Genomic DNA, 20,579 nt, shown 5'->3' with positions numbered 1-20,579 from the left:
AGCCACCTAAAATGTGCAGACAAAAATATAAACATTTAACACACAATGCTGCCCTAATTTGTCCTTTGGTTCACCGATTCAACTTGAACTCAACTTCAACTTTATTTATATAGCGTCAGATCACGGCAATGCCATCTCAAGACACTTTACAGACAGAGGGGAAAACATAATGAAGGCCAATTCATAATAGCCTATATAAGGAAACCAACAGATTGAGTTGAGTCCAACTCAATCTCCCACCATTCACTACAAAGACAACCATGTCTTCATTGCCCGTATTGGATCTACTGTTTTCTTCTATCCTGACTGGCTGATCAGGATTTCTCTCAGAAGAAAAACAGCACAGTCCAACAACAAGCTACAATCTTCTTCAACGTTTCCCAAACTGGTGGCTGCTCAGCTGGGGAACCTGCAAACACCCTGAATCACTGGGCTCATGATGGAATCTAAACAAAACACCAAACCACTACATGGTACCTATTCAGGCTTTGAAATATCTCTTTTCTGCTGTACAAATCAAGTTTAAAGAGCTAGGGGAAATGTGCAAATTTAAATTTGGTGAAAGGAGATAAAGGTTTTTGAGCTGCTGTCCCTCTGGTTCCTGTAATATGACTGAGAATGAAAATGTGTATAAATAAACTTCTAGGAGAATATGACTATAACTCTGTTTTGAACATTTACATCTACTAAAATGTATGAGTAATTTAAAGTTGCAACTGCCTATAGAAACTCTAGGATCATCCCTCTCTTGAAATGATGACATATGAGTATACTGTAAGAAGAGTATACAATAAGCTGCTCTAGAGGTAGTATTCACAAATGTACGCAAAGGACAGCATGTTATATTAATTGTGAGATATTAGTTCGTGTTAAGGCTTGGTAAGAAGATTCACAAGGTGTGTGTGTGCAATGCAGGAAATGTACAGTGCCATCATATCAAAGCAATTAGAAAAAGTTTGCTTAACTGCAAGCCTAAGCTGGGATTTCCCAATTTATGTTACATCTTCTTAAGCTAAAAGGAAATCCAGATGTTGCTTTTTTTTATTTCTTAATTTAAATCGGTAACTTATATTTGTACTCAGTTTGGTTCCAAACAGAAATTGTACAGCACTGAGCCCAGGATTATGAAAAAGGGAAACCAGCTCTTGCTGTTTCTGTCATATGCTGAAGTCGATCAGACTTCACTCACAGCATTCCAGCTCCAGACTGGAATCATGACACATGCAAAGGTTTGAAAGCTTACCCACTAAGCAACATGCATGAAGGGTGTGGGGGTTATCTTTCAAGCTGGCATTGCACACTATAGACTCTTATTTATGACAGAGGCAAAGGTCATGACTGTCTACAGCATGTCAACCAAATGATGCCCTCAAGAAAATATGCGCAGGGGATGGAGGAAGCTGTGCATTCACACAAACAGTTGCTGGTCAAAAACTTCTACTGGAGTATACAGCGCTATTATTTACAACATGTGTATACCAAGCTATCAGGAATGGAGCCAGCCCCTTTTCAGTTCAACCATCTTGGATCTAATCTTTGAAATCTGGTAATGATATGATTGATTGAAGAATACATAAATTATTTTAATTAGTGTTGGACTATTTGAATAAAATAAAGATTTAACTCACTTTCAGTATTAAATGAACTGGAAAGGGCTGAAGCCCAGACCTGAGAGCAAGACTGGTCACCATATGAGCAGGGCAGGCTTTGTCTAACTAGAAGACTTGAGAGCTACAGATCTTCATCGTCATCTTCATTGGTGATGCAGTGAAGGGATGAGGAGAAAGGCTGCATGCAAGTGGAGGGAGAGAGGACGTGGAAGGGAACAGTGTTTGGTCATCGTCTGCAGAAAGTAAAAGAAGGAAAAAGAAATAGTCATTGATAGATACTCCCCCTTTTTTTTAAATCTTGATTGAATACTTATGACTCAGCTTTCAAATTTCTGTCTTAAAAGGGGGAAATAATAAAATGTAGCTGAATATCTGTGAGGACTACCTTTGAAGTGAAGATATTTTAGCTGATTATCATTTTGGAAGCTCTTTTAAAATACAAGACCTTTACACAAAATTACTATTGGTTATAAGTCATGGGGGTGGGTGTGAGGGTGTATGTAACTGAGTGTTTGCTCATTACCATCTTATTAACTTGCAGCAGTCTCCTGCTGAATGATGTACTGCCTGTTAGAGTCATCCACTTCACTGCCACAATGGCCGTCACTCCTATTAATGGAAAGACACAGACAATTAACTACTTCATTCTTTTACCACTTCTAATTTCTATCAAGAGCTTCACACCATCACAGTCCCATAAAATTCAGCAACTCTAAGAAGCAAACTGGTAACAGTGGGCCGCAATGTTTCCTTTCTATTTCATGTAATTTCAGAGTTTCCAATACAAATTCATCCTCTTTTATTTGTTTAGAAAGCTAAAGTTATCCAAGAATTGCATAGTACAGATCAGTTCAAAGCTAGTTTTCAGTTTAATAATGTTTCTTTTCTTGCTTTATGTAGTAAATGTATCCAACACCCTCACCTGTTATCATTTATGTCTCTGGTTTCACTGACGCTGTTACCTGTTGGGGGAAGAAACAGCAGTTTACCAAGCTGTCATACATTCAACCAAAATGATAAGAGATCATTCTCAAAACAGACAATCTACCATTATCAATGTTGAGTGGGTAGGACTCCAGTATGTCGCCATTATATCTTCCTGCTCTGTAGCCCAGTGCTGTGGAAACTCTATGTAAAAAACCACAGGAGAAATCATACAGACAGTTACATGTGGCAGGACAAGCGAAGATGACTAATGAGGGATTTTGTATAAAGCATGCCACTTATCCAAGTGGATTTCAGAACTTTACACGTTGTCCATGATACTGCATGTACAGTACATTATACATAATATATAATATAAACGAAAACATGAATAGATTGTATGTTTATGCAATATGTACTGCATACAGCTATTAATCCACTGACAAAATAATCTCTTTAGAGAAAATCAGCAGACTTTTTTATACTCTGGAACAGCTGTCTTCTCTGTGAAAAGTTGGAAGAAAATATTTAAACTCACGTGTTGCTCTGGACAGAGTTGGGGTTGCTGTTGATGCTGGAGGGGTTCTGTTGTGTCATGTTGCTCTGGAAGAGCGCGTTGCTGTAAGCATTGGCTTGTTCAGTGGCACGGATGTAAGTGTAGAAGGGGTTTGTTGGAGAGCAAACAGGCAGCTGCTTTGGTCTCACTGGTTTTGCTGTTAGGATGACACTGGTGTAAGGCCAGGTACAACTTGCACAACAGTAGGGCATTATTCTTGCTGATCAATTTAAACAAATTCTGCATATTCCTCCATTCTCCAAAAATAAAACAATCTAAAGCTACAATCAAAGAATTCAGCGTATTACCAATTTGTGCTGCATGTGGGCGCCTCAAAGCATTCTTTGCCTTCATTGCCTCTTTGATGCGATCAACCTCCTGTTGGTAGCGGCGACGGTCCATCATGGCGCCCTCTTTGGCATCCCTCAGTGCAGTCTCCAGGGCCTTAACTCTCTCAGCAGTAGACCGAAGACGTTTCTCCAGCTTTGGAAGCTCACAACGCAGATCTGCATTGTCACGAACCAGCTAGAGTTCAGAGAGGAGGTGGAGGAGGAAGGAGACAATGTGAATTCATATGTGGCCAAAGTGATGTTAAATAATTCTTAGAAATAGTAACACACAACCAAGATAAGATAGTTTATTGGAACCATATTTGTGCCTCAACCACAGGAAAAAACAAATTCACCGTATTTGCAATAAGTTCAAAGATTATTCATAATAAATTTTGTGATTTCAACCAGTTACACAAACATAACCTACAGTGGTATATATGGTAAATGTAAATTAAGCTCCGCCCATAATCTGTGTCCCTCGGTTTAAAGACATCAGTTTAAATTTAGTCATAACAGAAAACCATATTCATAACATGACATACATAACCAGTTGTTCCATTTGCTCAAATTTCTTTCTTTCTCACCTGTTTGTGAACCTTTGTAAGTTGGTCCAAGTTATTCTCAAGAAAGGAAATCTTCTGCTTCTGGGTGCTAGACCCCCCGCTATCATCAGGTTCCATTTCGGAACTCTGCAGGACAAAAAATAAAAGGCGCATCTTGTATTTTTGGCTAATAATGTTGTTTATTTTGTTCTATTCTTAATAGACCTCTGTCAAATGGTTTGTCACCAGTTTGCAAAAAAATGTGTTATACTTGAGATCCAAAAGTCGAGGCGAGTGGAGTTAATGAGGATAATATTGCATTTGCTTTGAGGTATGCCAGGTCATATATTCCATAAGAACAGAATTCCTTACTTTTTTAACCCGCGACGTGAGGTCTTGAACAAACAGCTTGCGCAGGTTGTGGAGGGTCTGGAGTTCGCGGGCCTGGAAGATAGACAAATGGAAATGAGGTTAAACAAACAACTCTAGATGACACAAAGCACGAGGAAGATAAATGGTAGCGCCTGTTTTACTCACGACAGTCTCCTCCAGACCCTTTAAGTCCTGTTTGGTCTGCTCATGGCGCTCATGCAAGAATCTAAAAATAAATAAATAAATTAGCAAAAGCAGGACTAAAACTTTAAAAAAAAAAATCTGTTTGCAGAAGATTTTTGTATCTATTGGTGGCTTTAGCATCTTATAATGGAGTATAAAGGAAGCTGAATGAAGTCTGATCTCAAATATTTTATCTCAACCTATTAAATGAATATGAACTTAACAGCAAAGTAATGCTTTAAATTTTCAAATCTAACACATAATACATTAAATATATCATTCTGCCTGGTGGTTCAGTACTAGAAAACAGACTTGTTCAACACTTACGAGAGCTCCTCCAGGCGTTCACTCTTGGTGCTGTCCTGACTCTTCAAGCGTTCAAAGTCTGCTCGCACCTGAGCCAGCTCCAGCTCCAACTTGGAGTTACGGCTGAAAGATGAAATTAAGACACACATGTTCATTAGAAAAAGAAAAAGGAAAAAGCTGCATTAAAACAAAAAATAACACATCTTCACCAGTATGAATAAAAAAGTTATTATATACATATATATATATATAAATATACATATATATATATATATATATATATACATACATATATAGCATTTATACCCCCCCAACACACACACACACACACACACACACACACACACACACACACACACACACACACACACACACACACACACACACACACAAAAGTGGCAATCACTGACTCAGTGAGTTCATCAATGAGCCTCTGCTTTTCGTTGATTTCATCCCGCAGACGGGCCAGCTGTTTGTGATGGAGACCACGGTGAGACTCGCCCTGCTGCCGAGGAGCTGCCTAGAAGTGAGAAACATGAAAAATGTCTAGAAAAATCTCCACATGCATTTAGATGTGAGTAAACAACAGTTAAAGTACATGATCTCACAAAAGACATTGTTGTTTTATACCATCAGAGGTTGAGGAGCCATCTTTTGACCAGAAACAATTCAAAATCTCAGGAATGATGTTTTTTTTTTTACAAGTATCACTGCACAAGGCTGATTTAACAGAAACTTAAGGCTTGAAAAAGCATAAGTCACATCTAGAATAATACTTTGGATGTTCTCTCATAGGAAAAATATGTTCAAGTCCCCCTATTCTACATTAAAAATCATCTTACCTTTACATTTCCATTCTCAGTCTCGCCCTTTTCTCCATCCTTCTCCTCAAGAAGGGAGTTATCTAGTAGAAGTAAAACAATGTCTAAGAAACGCTTTTCTCACAGACAGTTGTATATCCATCAGGGTATTTTTGTGTATATATGAGGTGTGCGTTACCTTGGTCCTGCAGCTTAGCCAGCTCTTCGCTCAGAGAGTCATGACTCTCCTCCAGCTGCCTCTTCTTCTGCTCCACGCTCTGCATGTACTCCGTCAGAGAGCGAATCTTAGCCTCATGCTGTACAAACACAAACATCCACATTTCATCAGAGAGATAAAACAATTCAGATCTTACCAATTACCAAGACAAAATTATACTCATTAGTTGGTAAAATTTCTTTGCTTGGTATATTTTTTAAACAACTACATCCTTTCATCTACATCCCTTCCTCCTCCCATGTCCTTTACCTGAGAGATGAGGAGCTGGCAGGAGGAGAGCTCCCTCCCGGTTTCTTCCATCTTGCGGTGGCACTCCAGCTGCAAGTTCTCCAGCTGGCGACAGCGCTTCACCATGCTCTTCACCTCCGACTTGATCTTGCTGATGTAGAGGCGAGCCACGGTAAACTCCTCCTCAATTGCACCGCTAATCTCCACCGGCTGTACATTAAACATTCACATTATTATTTCATCCAGAGTTTTTCACCCAGTCACATGCATGCACATGCAACAGGGCACAAAGCAGATAACTGCATGTCCTCTAAATGAAAATTCTTTAACTAGCGAGGGCTTGCTCACCAGCTTTATCTCCCCATTGCCCACGATGGTACTGAACTCGCTGAGGTCCCTCATGAGTCCATTGAGAACATCAGCGATGCGTTTTCTCTGCTGACCGCTCACCTCCTGCATGCGAGACAGCTCTGCCTCCAGCTCCATCAGACTCGCCTGTAGCAGAGGATATGTAAAAAGCTACATTCAGAATTAAATAATTTGTTTTCTAAGCAAGATTTTTTCTTTTTTTTTTTTTTTTTTGCAAACAAGCTGAAAATGTCAATAATTTTCCAATGAAAAATGGAAAATTTTGTTTTTTTTATTAGGATAAAATATTCCAATTAAAAGAGTGTCTCAAAATTGTTGAGTTAGGATAATTGTTATCACATATAGCTGTGGTGCCATCTACTGGTTGCAACATTTTCTGTGGGATGAGTCAGGAATACAGTGTATGTGCATAAGGTTATGTTTTTGCCTGTTTAAATGTGTCTGTTTTTACCAATTTTAGACAAAAACGAGGTGAATTATTATGCTGCGTTTTTTTTAAAAGAATGAATCTTGGTGGTTTGGAAACTGAGATTACATTAAATTTTGGGAGTGATCTGAAAGGAATTGTGGACATTTGCTTGTGTGTATGGAGCCACAGGCAGGCAAGAGCATCCTTCTGTTCTGCCTCCTGTCTCAGATTTCAGCACCCCTTCTGTTTCATTCAGAGTAATAATCACACCAGCCTAAAATTTTGGGTACCATTTTCTGGGCCAGTTGGTCAGCCAGCAGTTGGTTTTGCAGACCCTTCTCCTCCACTTCTTGGCTCTTCTGGTCATAGTTGATGGCAAGTTCTTCCAGAGCCTGAAGGACCTCCTTCACTTCAGCCTTGGCACAGTCGCTTTCCACCTGCAGCCTGCCAAGCTCAGCCTGGACCTTGTCTCCATCACCACGGGAGGAGGCAAGGAGCTGAGGGAAGCAAAAAGAAGGAAACAGGAAGACAGATAAAAAACAAAAGTGGACAATCAATTGAGACATTGTTATTAGTATTCAAGCAAACATAGTGTGCTCGTGTGTGTGCACAAAGTGTGAATTTGTATGTGTGAATTGGCTTGTGATTTCTCACCTCATCCTGGTCCAGCATCTGCTGCTTCAGTTTCTCCACCAGCTGGCACTGCAGGTTGATCTCATCATCCTGCATAAACATGATGCACACATATATACATATACACATACATACATATTTTTTACATAAATGTAAAAAATCACTACATTCATTGACATGTGAATCATACATTGACAGGGAAGAGAAGAAACTTTACCTTATTCTAGCTTACAGATTCATTATTAGCTGTTAAACATGACGGAGAACAGAACAAAACTACTCCTTGACTTGACAGGATCAAGAAATTAACATCTAAATTCACACCCTACAGAGGAGCGTTTCCTCTGATAATAGATCCTTTTGCTTTTGTGTTTCAACCTTGTCATCCAGCTGCTTGTACAGCTTGCGGATCTCCTCCTCGTACTTCTGTCGCTCCTCCTCAGAAATGCGAACCACAATGGAGGAAGTGTCATTGTCCAAAATGGGCCGCTCCTCCACAGACTCAAAACGGGTCACCACGTCTGACGTGGTCCGCTCGGTCTCAGGCACATCTTCTCCTGAGGAATGAACATAAGAGAAGACAGAAAACACTCAATAAGAGAAATATCCTTTTACTTCTAAGGCCTGCAGAGGAATTGGAGACCTGAAGTGAAAACTATGCTTTCTAACAGAAATGCAAATATTAAATTTCACCATTTCTCCAGCGTTTGAGTTCAGCCTCCAGCCTCTGAATGGTGTCCTTCATGGTCTTATTCTTCTCTTTCTCCTTCTCATACTTTCTCTTCCACTGCTCTGCAGTCAACTCCAGGTTGATGGATGCGGTGTTCCTGATAGTCTTTGCACTGTAAAGATCAATAAAGATGTTTAGAGGATGAAAATGTGAATCAATTTTAAGTGATTATACAGCTTGACAGGTGGCTGGTATGGAATACCAGAACCCCTTGTACAACCTGTTGGTGCCATTGGTGCATTGGTGCCAGTAAGTCAGATTGGTTTCAAGTGAGTTATAGACTCTGGACCTGTGATGGACTGGCGAGCTTTCCAGGGTGTACAAAGCCTTTCGCCCAAAGACTGCTGGGATAGGCTGCAGCCTCCCCGTGACCCTTCATTGGACTAAGTGGTTAGGATAATGAATGAATGAATGAGTTATAGACTCCTCAAGACGGTCATTTTGATTGTGGTCAGAACCTTTATAGAAAGAATTTCCAGGCACAGCTGAGGTGTTGATGACATCTAGTGTGATGGCCTCAGGATTGGGTCTCTGCTTTATGCAGATGATGTGGTTCTGTTGGCTTCATCAGGCTCTGATCTTCAGCTCTCGCTAAACCAGTTCACAGCTAATTGTAAGTGGGATGAAAATTAGCACCTCCAAATCCGAGACCACGGTCCTTCCCCAGAAAGGGATTGTCATCTCCAATTTAGAGCACAGACTGTTTAAAGATAGACAGAGCCGCTGTGACATCACCCGTAAGTTTCTGAAAAGCTGAAGTAAACTCATTGGGTAGTTCCCACTGTCGTCATCTTGGCAGCATCATGCAAGCTGTCAGTCCCGGAAAGGACAAAAATGGCTGAAGATGTGTAGGTGAGAGGGAGGCTGGGAGTGTGGGGTTGGATGATAGACATCTTATGGGCTAACTGAGCTAACCTGGAGTTAACGGGTGGTAATGACACAAAGGTGATAGGCGGGCTACAGCTAAGTCACACTGTTGGCTGGATAAAATCCACTGTTGTGCTAGAGTCTGCCCTCAGGTACCTGTCAATCAAAACGATGTGCCCCAATTATACCAAATTTAAAGAATATATTGCTTCTAAAAAAAAAAAAAAGCTCAGACCCATCTGTCATGAAGGTAAACTTGGCATATTAAACCTAAAATGGTTTTTGAACCAGGCGATAAACATGTTATTATCTCCTGTGAAGTTGGCCGTTATAACATGAGACTCTATGAAAATTTGCTCTGTATTGGAACCTCCCAAATTTAAAAAATATTTTATCCACAAAGCAATGCAAAGTAAATGTAGTCCAGTGAGACAGATGATATGATTAAGTTAAAATTTGGTCAGCGTGTAATAAGATCTACATGTATTCTGTTTGGATTCTTGCTTTACTTAGCAGTGAATAGCTCAATAAAAAGCTTTAAATGACAGATAATGGTACCGTTGTCCAAACATGAGAGTTGACTTGGTCTCTGCATCATTGTAGCTGGAGGGAGAGCAGCAGATGAACATGGTGGTACGACAATTCCCACCGAGGGAGTCCTGCAGGATACGGGTCATTTTGCTGTCACGGTATGGGACATGAGTTTTCTGCAGGGAGAAATGATGAGAGAAGAGGAGAGGATGCATCGTCAAGGAAGTTGGTAATGATGATCATTAATGAGGAAAAATGAGGAAAGGAGGTCAGAAAAGAGGGTAAAAGATTAAAAAACAAACAAATAAAAAGATTTGCTTGTAGTTTATCAGCACTTCATAATCAGAAAACCTATAAATGTTTTAAGTTTTGACAAACCCTAACAGGGCCTGGAAATGTTGTGAAAAGTAACATACTGTACTTGAGCCAGCTAATTTGACATTTGGTCAGTGACAGTTTGGGCATTTCATGGTTGAATCTGTTCAACTGGAAATAAATTAAGGTTGTTGGTTCTGCGCAAGTTGCCAAGTGTGACAGAGAGCTTCTGTGTGAAAGTGCTGAAAGTAGTACAGTTGGTTTTTTTACTGTCTGAACATGGAAACAAAAGGGACACCTTTAATTAATTTTTCAACAATTTTGAGGCTTTTAATTTCATATTAGAAATAAAGATAATATGTATCTATCAGCCTAAAATGAAGCCTTTTCAGACCTTGAATAATATAGTGTATATCACATAGGAAATTCAGAAAAATAAACCTTGTTTAACACTTACCGTTCCCTCAGCCAAAGCAGAGATGACATTCCCAAGAGCAGAAAGAGACTTATTGATGTTTTTAGCCTCATCTAGGACAGAACCTGCAGCTCCGGTCTTACTGACCTAGAATGAAGAAGGCACAAACATTACAGATGATAAGCAGGATACAAAAAGGCAGAAACACTGTACATTTAAAAAAAGCATCTCCATACACTCACATGTGATGATGGAAAGGGAAATGTTAAATAAACCGCATTACCCAGTTATTGTGTTGAAGCAGCTGAACTGTTTATTTTTAGACAATCTGTCCCAATGTGTTCTTACCTTCTCACTGCCAGCCAGATCCACCAGGTAGAGTTTTCCACACAGCTTCTGCTCAGTCTCCACATGCTCCTGTTTGATGTTGATCAGGAAGATGCTGTGGCTGCGAGAGCTGTGCTCATTCATGTCTGCACAGACATAGGCAACAAAACAGTCAGAGAAGTGAAGCTGATATGAATTGCATAAATGAATAAATTGTGTTCATCAAACTTTAAACCAAATGTTCTTTTCAAGCTTCATCTGAAACCTCCAACTGAGCACAGCTGGATACACGAGTTATGAGCCAATTGAGAGACTTTTGAAATATAGTAAATCTCCTTAATCTTAACACACACATGCCAGAACAACTCCAGCAAAAAAATAAATAAATAAAAAATCCAGGGACACATTACTCCCCTCATAAATTATGTGTTTTTCTAACAGCCTTTTCCTTTAATTTCACTTAATGTTTTTGAAACCGAATTTCTTTGTTTAAGCCTCATTATTTGTTGCTCTACTTTTTCAGTTCATTTTCTCTTTACAGAGAAACAAAAATATAGAAAAATATACTGAATATCACTCCCTGATTTTTCTTTACCAGAATTTCATCATGTTTTTCCGTCCTGATCAGCCCATCCCATTAAAATATTCCATATCTTTTATCTACTAAACAAGCCAGCACTGCAGCAGAACCATTTCACATTGTGCAAATATTAGCCCACTAAATTGCTCCCTTGATGGGACCTCCTCTCAGACGGAAAGTTCAGGTTTCTCTGCAGATGATATCAGAGGGCATCAGCTCAGTGTCTGCAGAGTGGAGCTCCATTAGACAGCTATCAGCACACCGTTCTGCAGCACAGTGAGTCAGCAGGCATCGACTGGAAGTAGACAACGCTGTACTGTTCAGGAACGCAGCTTTCAGCAAATCTGCTGCTGGTATGAATTGCAAAAAACATGTTGTTATCAAATTGTTATATTTGAAAGACTACTTCTGCTTTACTGAGCACACCAACCTCTGTAATTATTAAAGCCTCTTCATTAAGAGATATCATCTATCTAATTTGTCTTGTAGAGAAATTTGCCTCGGCATCCGATTAACATGAAAGAGACACCTATTATCTTTTATCAGATATCCATTCATTTCTGTCCTTCTTTTACATTTTTCATAGCTTTCGTTAAGATTGTCACACAATGGTAAAATCCTTGAATGTGGTGAATTTGAAATCACCAAGGGACCATGAATGCTCAGCCAGAGCACAGTTTGTATTAGTCAGCGTTTTAATAGCAGATAATTATCTCATGGTGGAAACTCGTGGCTCAGATCAGAAGAAGACTGTTTCACAACATCTATATTCTTCGACAGCATTATACATCAGAAAATCTGAGCTTTGACTTTTATGACTCATTGCTCAGCCAATAAAACTTTGTAGCTCACAAGCACATTCATATTTCATGGAGGTATAGTTTAAAACAAAATGGACTAGACTAAAACATGTTTTATTGTTAATAGAATCTTTTAGATTTGTTTTGTCTTTCATAAGCTGTTTGGAAGATTTTTAGAGGGACTGAATAGTGTCCCCAGGTATGTACTTTTCATCATTCATTATGTTTTAACAAAAAAATTGATTTTTTGATGTTTTGCATATTTGTGTTTGGCAGGTAGTCACAATTGTAAATCATGTATTTCCAATAAATACAGAGTATTCAATGAGCTTTCATTTTAAAATGCAAAGTAAAGAAAGTATTTTGGAATATGTTGTTTTCTTCCCTATTGAGTTTCATATTTATAATTCAATTTTATTTGCTTGAAATTGAATGGGAGGCTATGATAATTCACTAACCTCAGAAAAACTGACTGCAGATTCATGAATGCATGAACTAATGTATGAGCCAGATGTAGCTTTAAATTGATCATTTATCCTCATTTGATACAGTATGTAAAATAAGATTAATGGGCTATTGGATACACATCTGTATTAATTGCCAAGATGTCTTTTGTTAATAACAATAAAGATTACAGCATCTTAGTTTTACATTTTAAAAGTGATATAGCTTCTTTAGTTGCAAAACTATCTCCTCACAATGACAAAAAAATCTGTCTAAGGATAACTTCTGTTATCTTTACTTCATTTTTGTTTCTAAAATACATAGGCTATTGTTAGTTATATTGGGTTAAATGTAAGCTTAATTTATCTTGTTAATCATCTATTCTTCTTCTTTTTTCATAAGAGTTAAGTTTACAATTTCTCACAATAAAACTAAACTGAATTGTTCACTTTGTGGGACAAGCCCAAATCAAAAGTCTTTACAAATTAAATGCATCAGGACAAGCAAATGCATTGCAGAGTATTGGAAGAAATCAACACCAAAAAAATAAACATCTGTGCAGGTCTCAATTTATGACAGTGAAGCAGATTCCCAAAGCTCATGTTTTCATGCTCTTTTTTGTTTCAGGCTGCTTTTGGTTTAATCACAGTGAATCAGCATAAAGCATGCAAAAAAACCACAAAAATAAGTACGTATGTTGGCAAGTTTTTATTTATTAGTTTAAATTAATTTTATGAAGAATTGCTGCTTTGCTATATTGTCTGTGTCATCTATTGTTATTAAAACCTACTCATTCATACAAAAGTTGGCCAAGTCTTGGAAGCATATTACAAGACTAAACAATATTCATTTAATTTAATCAATCATATTCAAAATCTTAATGTAAGATTATTTAATTCAATTCAATTGAATTTAATTAAATTTAATTCAGCTTTATTTGTATTGTACTTCACAACAATGTTGTCTCTGGGCACTTTAAAGACACACATTATAACCTTGACCTGGAAACCAGCAGTATTGCTATTTTCAGTCGGAAACTAAACTGCAGCACAGCAAAGTAATTCAGCTGAACTCAGAGTAACACAAAGTGCAGGAACATGCAGAATGATTTGCAGGCTTTCTAACAACAATGAAGCACTTTGGTACCTAAAATCCTGGTTGTCTCACACTGACTTACAGAAAGAGGAACAAGTGAAAATCTTTGATGTTTGTTATTTGTTATTACTTTCTCCCACAACATTTAAATCCTGTCAGTTTCATCATGACCAACTTTCTCTGTCTTTTTTATAAGAATAAATAGAGCTTTGAAATTACAGTAAAAAGCATATTACATAATATATAATAATTAGCTGCATGAACTCAGCTATCACTTCATGCATCAGTTACAAATCACATGTGCTAATTAATATTAGCACCTCTGATGAGGAGGAGGAGGAGCTGCTACAGGGCTTACACTCATCATGCTCAAGAAGATATAAAAACAAAAGTTTACACAAAAAAACATTTTCTTTTATGTATTATTATTATTATTGTACGTTTCACAATATTATATTAACATCTGATACTGATTTTAATTTCTATGTTTTTTACTGCATGTTTGTCACACAATGTAAAATTAACACTTAAAAATAGAAACTCACTGGTCACAGCAACATGGCGGTTGGATTTGCCCTCATCAATCACATCCATGACTTCATCAGGGCTGGAGACAAAGCGCTCAGTGCATCCCTGAGGGAAGGATAGAAAAGAGGAGTATAAGAAAGGGATAATGTTACGAAAATAATCTGTCTCATGTCTGTCAAAATGAAGTATAAAACACTTCTTTCACAAACCTTGACATATGGCACCCTGTTCTTATCCTCGTGGACAGACAAGTTGGTCTTTGTAACTATGAAAATACAGAAACATCAAAATGATGTAGTATTGAAGGACAAAATCCAAAACATGAACCATGTACATTCAGCTTGTATATTACATGTGATGAATCAAATGAACGAGTGTATTTCGCACTAACCATCTAGGAGATCACGGATTTTGTCCATGTAGATTTCAAAGTAGGAAACCTGAAAGAGGACAGCAATAAATGAACACACACACACACACATACATATACTTTGCCCTGAAGCAGTGACACATCTGCAGATATGTAATAAATTAAGACAAAGAAGGGAAGGGCCATTTCCCCAAAAATCCCCACACAACAGAGCATAAAAAATTTAAAACAACATAAAACAGCATTATATCCTGATTATGTAGATCATGATGTAGACCCTGGGAAGAACAGCAAGTGATACCTTGATGTGGAATTCAAGGTTTTCATCCATGGCAAAGATATGGTTGAAAATATCCTCAGCAATCCGAGGAATGATCCCCATCTGGTGAGGGTCATGTAGCTTACCCTGCAACAGAATTTTACAGATAGACAGTATAATTTGGGTTAAAAGCTATCCAGAGTTGAAGGGTAATGTTATAATCCTTAATGATGCCTTTAAAATCCCATCGTGTTGCTATTGAACTATTGCTATAGATTATAAGCCTAACAGAAAAAGAAGATATGTTTTTCTTGTGGGAGAAATAGAAAATATAGACCCAACAGTGTAAAAAAAAAACAAAATAAAAAAATTCCACCAGCTTTAAGTAGTGGGAGGAACAACATTGTCATTAAGCTGTGGTGGAATTGTATATTAATTTATTCTCCTATTAAATTTTAACAAAAGCCTTAAATGAATCTTTTTAATGAGGCAAAGGCCCCTCAAGCACAAAAACACCCTGACAAATGCAGTTTTTATGAACTGACTGGGATAAAACCTGTAGTTGTGGAATATATACCTCCATGGTGTGGGTCTTCCCAGACGAAGTTTGTCCATAAGCGAAGATGGTGCCATTGTATCCAGACAGCACATCTGTGGGGAAATAACAACATAATAACTATTTCCCAAAGTACACATTGTAATTCACAGTAAGAATGTTTGTATATATATTGTACCCTTGACAATTTGCTTGGCGCAAGTGTTGTAAACTTGTTCCTGGGTGGTGTTGGTCGGAAACACACGATCAAACACATAGGACCTACCCTGTGAAGATGATTAACAACAAACTGTTAAAATGCCACATGAAAACCTTATACTTGCCTGCTCATTTTTGTCTAAATTTTTTCCCAATAATAATTTAAAGTACACAGATCATAACATAATGACCACCCTGCTGAATATAGATTCTCCTCAACTTGCCAGATGAGCTCTGGTCTGTCGGGACATGGACAAAGAGCACCTGTAAGGGACCTAAAGTGTGTGCAGTGCACTTAGGTTTTCAGGTTATGCAGCATGGTCTTTGTGAACTAGACTTGCTTTCCTAAGATTCCATCAGACTGGTATTGTGAGGAGTTTGGCACCAAGGTGAACATGTCAGTTGGTGTTTCTCTATCCTGGCTCGTGGGGGCCTGATTCCCATTAATTGAAATGCTCATCAAGTTTTTTTTGCTAGCCTGTTAATGAGCAGTTTATTTGTGTCAGGTGTGATAAAATATGCAGGGTAGGGGTCCCCAAGGACCTGGGTTGAGAAACAATGCTCAGGAGTGCTGCTGCTATGCTAAGAGGAAGGTGTGGCTGCTGAACAAGTAAGGCTCAAGGTGGAAAGTAAGCAAGTGTTCCCAAAAAGTCATTGCAATTTAGCTGATGAGCAATGCAACTTACTTAACCTGTCAGTAGTTTCAGTGTTAGGGTTCATTAATGTAAAGGCAATGTTCATTTTCAAATCTTTTAAATAACTCTTAGGATAAAGGAAGCTGGGGGACTAGTAATGACCATATACTAAATAATGCATTCTGTCTTTAATACCAATCAGCACCTCAAACGATCTACAGAAAAAGCAATCAGTGTACAGTTTGGGAAATGATGTCAGTACTATGAGTCAATGAAGCATCAGATGCCTGTGAAAAACTAAGACGTCCTCTCATTCTAAACAAAAAAGGTACTTATTAGAAATTTTCATTTTAAATGTAATATTCCTTTGGTAAAGTGACTTATTCTAGTTTACAAAGGAGACTATTGCTATTATAAAGTCAAAATCCCAAAAGACTGATTGTCATCATGTGGATTCAAGGTCAGATGTTGTAATTTATGGAAATTGTAAAGCTTCTGGGCTAATTTCCTCTTTTTTAAAATGTTGAACTTTAAACTAAACATTGTCAGAGCTGTAACTGTTTCCAAACATATAATTTTCATGTTGTATCTTTACCACTGTCACTTCCAATAACCTGAGCATGTCTCTCCTTTCTTGAGTCATGTGCTCAAGGAGTGATTATTTTAAGTTTCCTGTGTAAGAGGCCAGTGTACTCTTTTCTGAACAAAATATCAACCTTGTACTTTGATATTCTCTCTTTAGGATAGCTCAATTTCTCTTACAAAAACATATCATGATGTAACGGTCATTTAATATCCAACTAATGAAAACAGCTCTGATGACCTTTATAATAGTCAGATATTTCAGTGACACACATGAGATGTGAACACAATGACCCCACTGGCCAGCTTGAACAGAGAAGGCATCTTTCATAAAAAGTAAAATATGTTTAAGAGCTAAAATAAAATGTTACTGCTTTAAATGTAAGCACTAACAGCAGAAGACTATTGATAATCTATATTTATATATATATAACAAATTTAAGCATCTTCAGAGGTAGTGTGCAGAACATTTTTTTGCAAAGATAACGCTGCTTTTATATTCTTGACAGTAAGTACAACAAAGAAAGATGATAGCAGACAGTGAGACAGGCTGGTTCCATTGTATTTTTTCTCCCAGACAGTCAGCCAAGGTTATTAAAGTGCTCTTTTTTCATTAAAAGCTTTATATCTAACGTGGGAGCAGTCATATAAAAGCCGGTCCTTTCATTAATGACCACATATCCTGTGAGGTTCTGTTAACTGACTTTTATGAGCTTCCAGGTGTGGTTTGTCACCCCTAAAAAGCTCCTATTACAACAGCATTTGTTACTTGGTGGGTTGTGGATGGTGTAGTTTCATCAGTTCTGTAAAATGCTGTTACATTTCCAAAGCATATTTGTACATGTACACTCTAATCAGAACTCGCTGAACTTGACATGCAATTTTAGGCAGTCTGAATATAACAAGACTAAAATCTGCATATTGCAAGTACTATATTCATTATAATCTTGCAGAGAAGAAATAAATATAAACAAAACTTTAGTTTTAATGGAATTATACACTGGATTATTTCTAGGACAAACAGGATCTTCACAACTGTTTCCAGTGCTGTCAATCACATTTCAAAAATCCTAAAAAAAATTCCTACAAAAGAAAGATGTTAAAATGTATGTACAGTGCATAAGATATGTGTTCTAATAAAACTCCTGAAGAATAATGTAACACTATAAAAGAGCACATTTAAAAGAATTGTTATCTATTATTCTAATAGAATAACAGGTGAAAGTTAAGAGGCATACTGGTGAGAATCAGCCCACATATGCGGGCATCCGTAAAATTACCCCTGAATGTCACAGTCCCATCTGATACAGAGGACAAAAAACACCATAATGTTCACTGCCAGAGCATGAGCTGTATCAAATGTCATTAGCAAATTGACTCATCTGCAGAACACCCCAACGTCAGAGTGAATTACCAAAGAGAAACTCAGTATCAAAATGAGAGAGGGGATCTGGAAGGTTGGACCATAAAGACACAAATAAAGGAGATATATGTGGACAAAAGTGACTGGGGTGAGAGTCAAGAATGCAGCAACAAATATGGAGCGAGAATCATCACAACAAGACAGGGAATGACTTGAAATCTTGTCTGCGAAAGGGAGGCAGACAGGTGGAGCCAAAGATAAGAGAAAGCAGGTCAGGCAAGATGCATGGGCTCACTGACTGATTATTGATCCTCTCTTTAGGCAGTTAGCGAGATCATTTTCTGACTGTGCTGTCCCACATTGTGCTGAGAGGAGAGGAAGGTCAGGCTGAGATATTTGCATTATCACTGAAGACAATTTTAACACTATCTATTCATTTGCAGGTTATATTTAACAAAATAATCTCACTATTCCAATCATTTTCATCATGCACTCTGCTTTTTTGTTTGTTTAAATCATTTTCAAACTTGGTAAAACAAACCAAAATAAATGAAATATCTAAAGATGGAGAGACCCCTCTAATGTATGTATTAGTTTAATATATTAATTTCTAGGTTCTGAAGTCAGGTTAGACAGCTGTTTTTATAGGCTGACGTGCAGGCTAATGAAATTGATTTATCAGCCCATTACATGCCATTTGGCCTCATTTACTGTAATGGAAATATCCAAGTTTACTTTGCTCTAATATGTCTATGCAGTTTTCAGTGTTTCATAAAGGATTTGTTTTAAGACTTTAGTACAACCTGCAAGCTTTGCAGTCTATAAATTAAACAAAACAAAACAAACTGCCACTACCAGACTGACAACTCAGAAGATTATCCAGAAGATTTCCAGATAACTATTTAGTGTTTAACTTGTGTTAGAAATTCTCCAGTGAAATGAGATGCAAAGCACTCAGTGATAGATTTTTTTGGTTTATATTTTTACATAATTAACTAAAAACCAGCCTCATAGCATTTCATTATTAATTCACTGAATGCCACACTAATTGGGGATCTTTTTGCATATGATTAAAACCATTCCAACAAGCAGCCTTGTATAATCCGGTGGGTCCCACCCTGCTAACCAGCCTCTACTTACCTCCAAATCTCAACATCTCAGTTCACTTCATCTGTTTGCATGTATAACTAATATCTGCTGAGTGATAGAGAAGAGCAAAATAAAATCTTGAATCCTAACATTATCACTGAAATTAGCCTCCATATTTACTTTTGTTTACATTGACTCAAATTTACAGTTACAGTGCCTTTCAAAGGTTTGTGTGTTTACAGGGCCCTTCAAAGTTGAGTAAAAATATACATTTCTATTAGCAGATTTTGTCCAGATGTTTCTGGCTCTTCATAAAACTGCATATTAAGCGTTTAAAAATATTGAGCTGTGTAAGCTTCATATATTAGGCTATGGGCCTCAGTCAGCTGATGCCAAAGGCAAGTTAACATTTTTTTTTTTACTTAAATACAGTTTATGTTTGCGTTATGTTAGCAAGGAATAAGAGGTTTGAAAGAAAGCTGTAATATTTCCTCGTGCTACATGTTTTTCACCAACCTAGTCAGTATAGACTGGTTGATGATTTATTGATGAAGGGCTTGCATGGGACAACAAAAGCGGCTCCATTTACTCACCCCGACAACGACAGTGTCGTCTCCTTGAAATTTGGGTAAAAACTGGTCCCCTCGTAAAATTTCAGACTGGTTCAGAGGACGAAAGCGACACAGCACTTTTATGTTGCACTCCGCTGGAGTATCGGCCATTGCGCAGATTCAGGGATGATGATGATGCTTTCTGCTGAGAGGAAGGATGCTGATTGCGATCAAACGACGATCAGGGCCTGATCTGATTTCTCAAAATAAATGACAGATGATGCGCAGTGACTTTGTCCTTTTTCGTAGAAAAAATTCTGAGGACGGAGATGAGATTGGACGATTTAAGCTTGACAAACTAAGAAAAGGTGCAAATAATCTGTGCGCAGCTGGACGGTGCTCCTGTGTCGCAGTGAGGCAGACGGGCTCAATCGGATGTTAGTTCGCAAAACAAACCGCTACATAATTAACGCAGTCGTCTCTCACGTTGATAGTTTCCCACCAGTGGGTTTGTTCGTCTATCTTGCACTCCTTTTTCCTTCTTTCGTGGAGGTCGGGGGATGTGCGTGTGTCCAGTTGAAGGTGAGATGCTGATGGAAGGGCAGTGAGGTAAAGCCGCTGCTCATAGGCCTGATTTTGGTTGCAACAGCGCCCTCTATTGGTGTTTCACTGAAGGGCGTGGTCTGCATCCATTTCTTTAAAGTGGTACCCACAGACCAGACCCAGCATCATCAGACCGACTTGCTCAGAGGCGGAAATGAGAGCACAGCCATGAAACGTCACAGCCGAGCTGAATAAGCAAAACCTTCATTAATTTCCATGAATCATCACAGCAGAGTCAC

The 20,579-nt window shown here is 38.1% G+C and overlaps 1 protein-coding gene across 3 annotated transcripts; it reads right to left on the bottom strand.

Annotated features, from left to right (window-relative positions):
• Window positions 1-2,140: 2,140 nt before the first annotated feature.
• Window positions 2,141-19,908, bottom strand: kif5aa (kinesin family member 5A, a; the record flags this gene model as incomplete). 3 transcript variants are annotated; one of them, XM_079239742.1, is made up of 28 exons in its annotated part: window positions 2,141-2,219; window positions 2,533-2,572; window positions 2,659-2,738; window positions 3,073-3,247; window positions 3,399-3,615; window positions 4,007-4,111; window positions 4,337-4,408; window positions 4,502-4,562; window positions 4,847-4,948; window positions 5,236-5,345; window positions 5,668-5,729; window positions 5,825-5,942; window positions 6,113-6,301; window positions 6,440-6,586; window positions 7,160-7,366; window positions 7,524-7,592; window positions 7,881-8,059; window positions 8,196-8,344; window positions 9,658-9,806; window positions 10,403-10,507; window positions 10,709-10,833; window positions 14,152-14,239; window positions 14,344-14,399; window positions 14,526-14,574; window positions 14,806-14,910; window positions 15,341-15,414; window positions 15,498-15,585; window positions 19,780-19,908. In XM_079239742.1, 28 exons carry the CDS (start codon window positions 19,906-19,908, stop codon window positions 2,141-2,143), a joined length of 3,129 nt encoding a protein of 1,042 aa, XP_079095868.1. The 3 variants fall into 3 exon arrangements, with proteins under 3 accessions (XP_079095868.1, XP_079095869.1, XP_079095867.1); XM_079239743.1 differs by having other exon boundaries at window positions 5,236-5,330; XM_079239741.1 differs by lacking the exon at window positions 2,533-2,572 and having other exon boundaries at window positions 2,141-2,247; window positions 5,215-5,345.
• Window positions 19,909-20,579: the final 671 nt, after the last annotated feature.

This window comes from Telmatherina bonti, assembly GCF_933228915.1.
Source record: "Telmatherina bonti genome assembly, chromosome: 4".
NCBI classification, from domain to species: Eukaryota; Metazoa; Chordata; class Actinopteri; order Atheriniformes; family Telmatherinidae; genus Telmatherina; species Telmatherina bonti.
The sequence above is the reverse complement of the archived record's forward strand: the minus strand, read 5'-3'. Positions and strand labels throughout refer to the sequence as shown.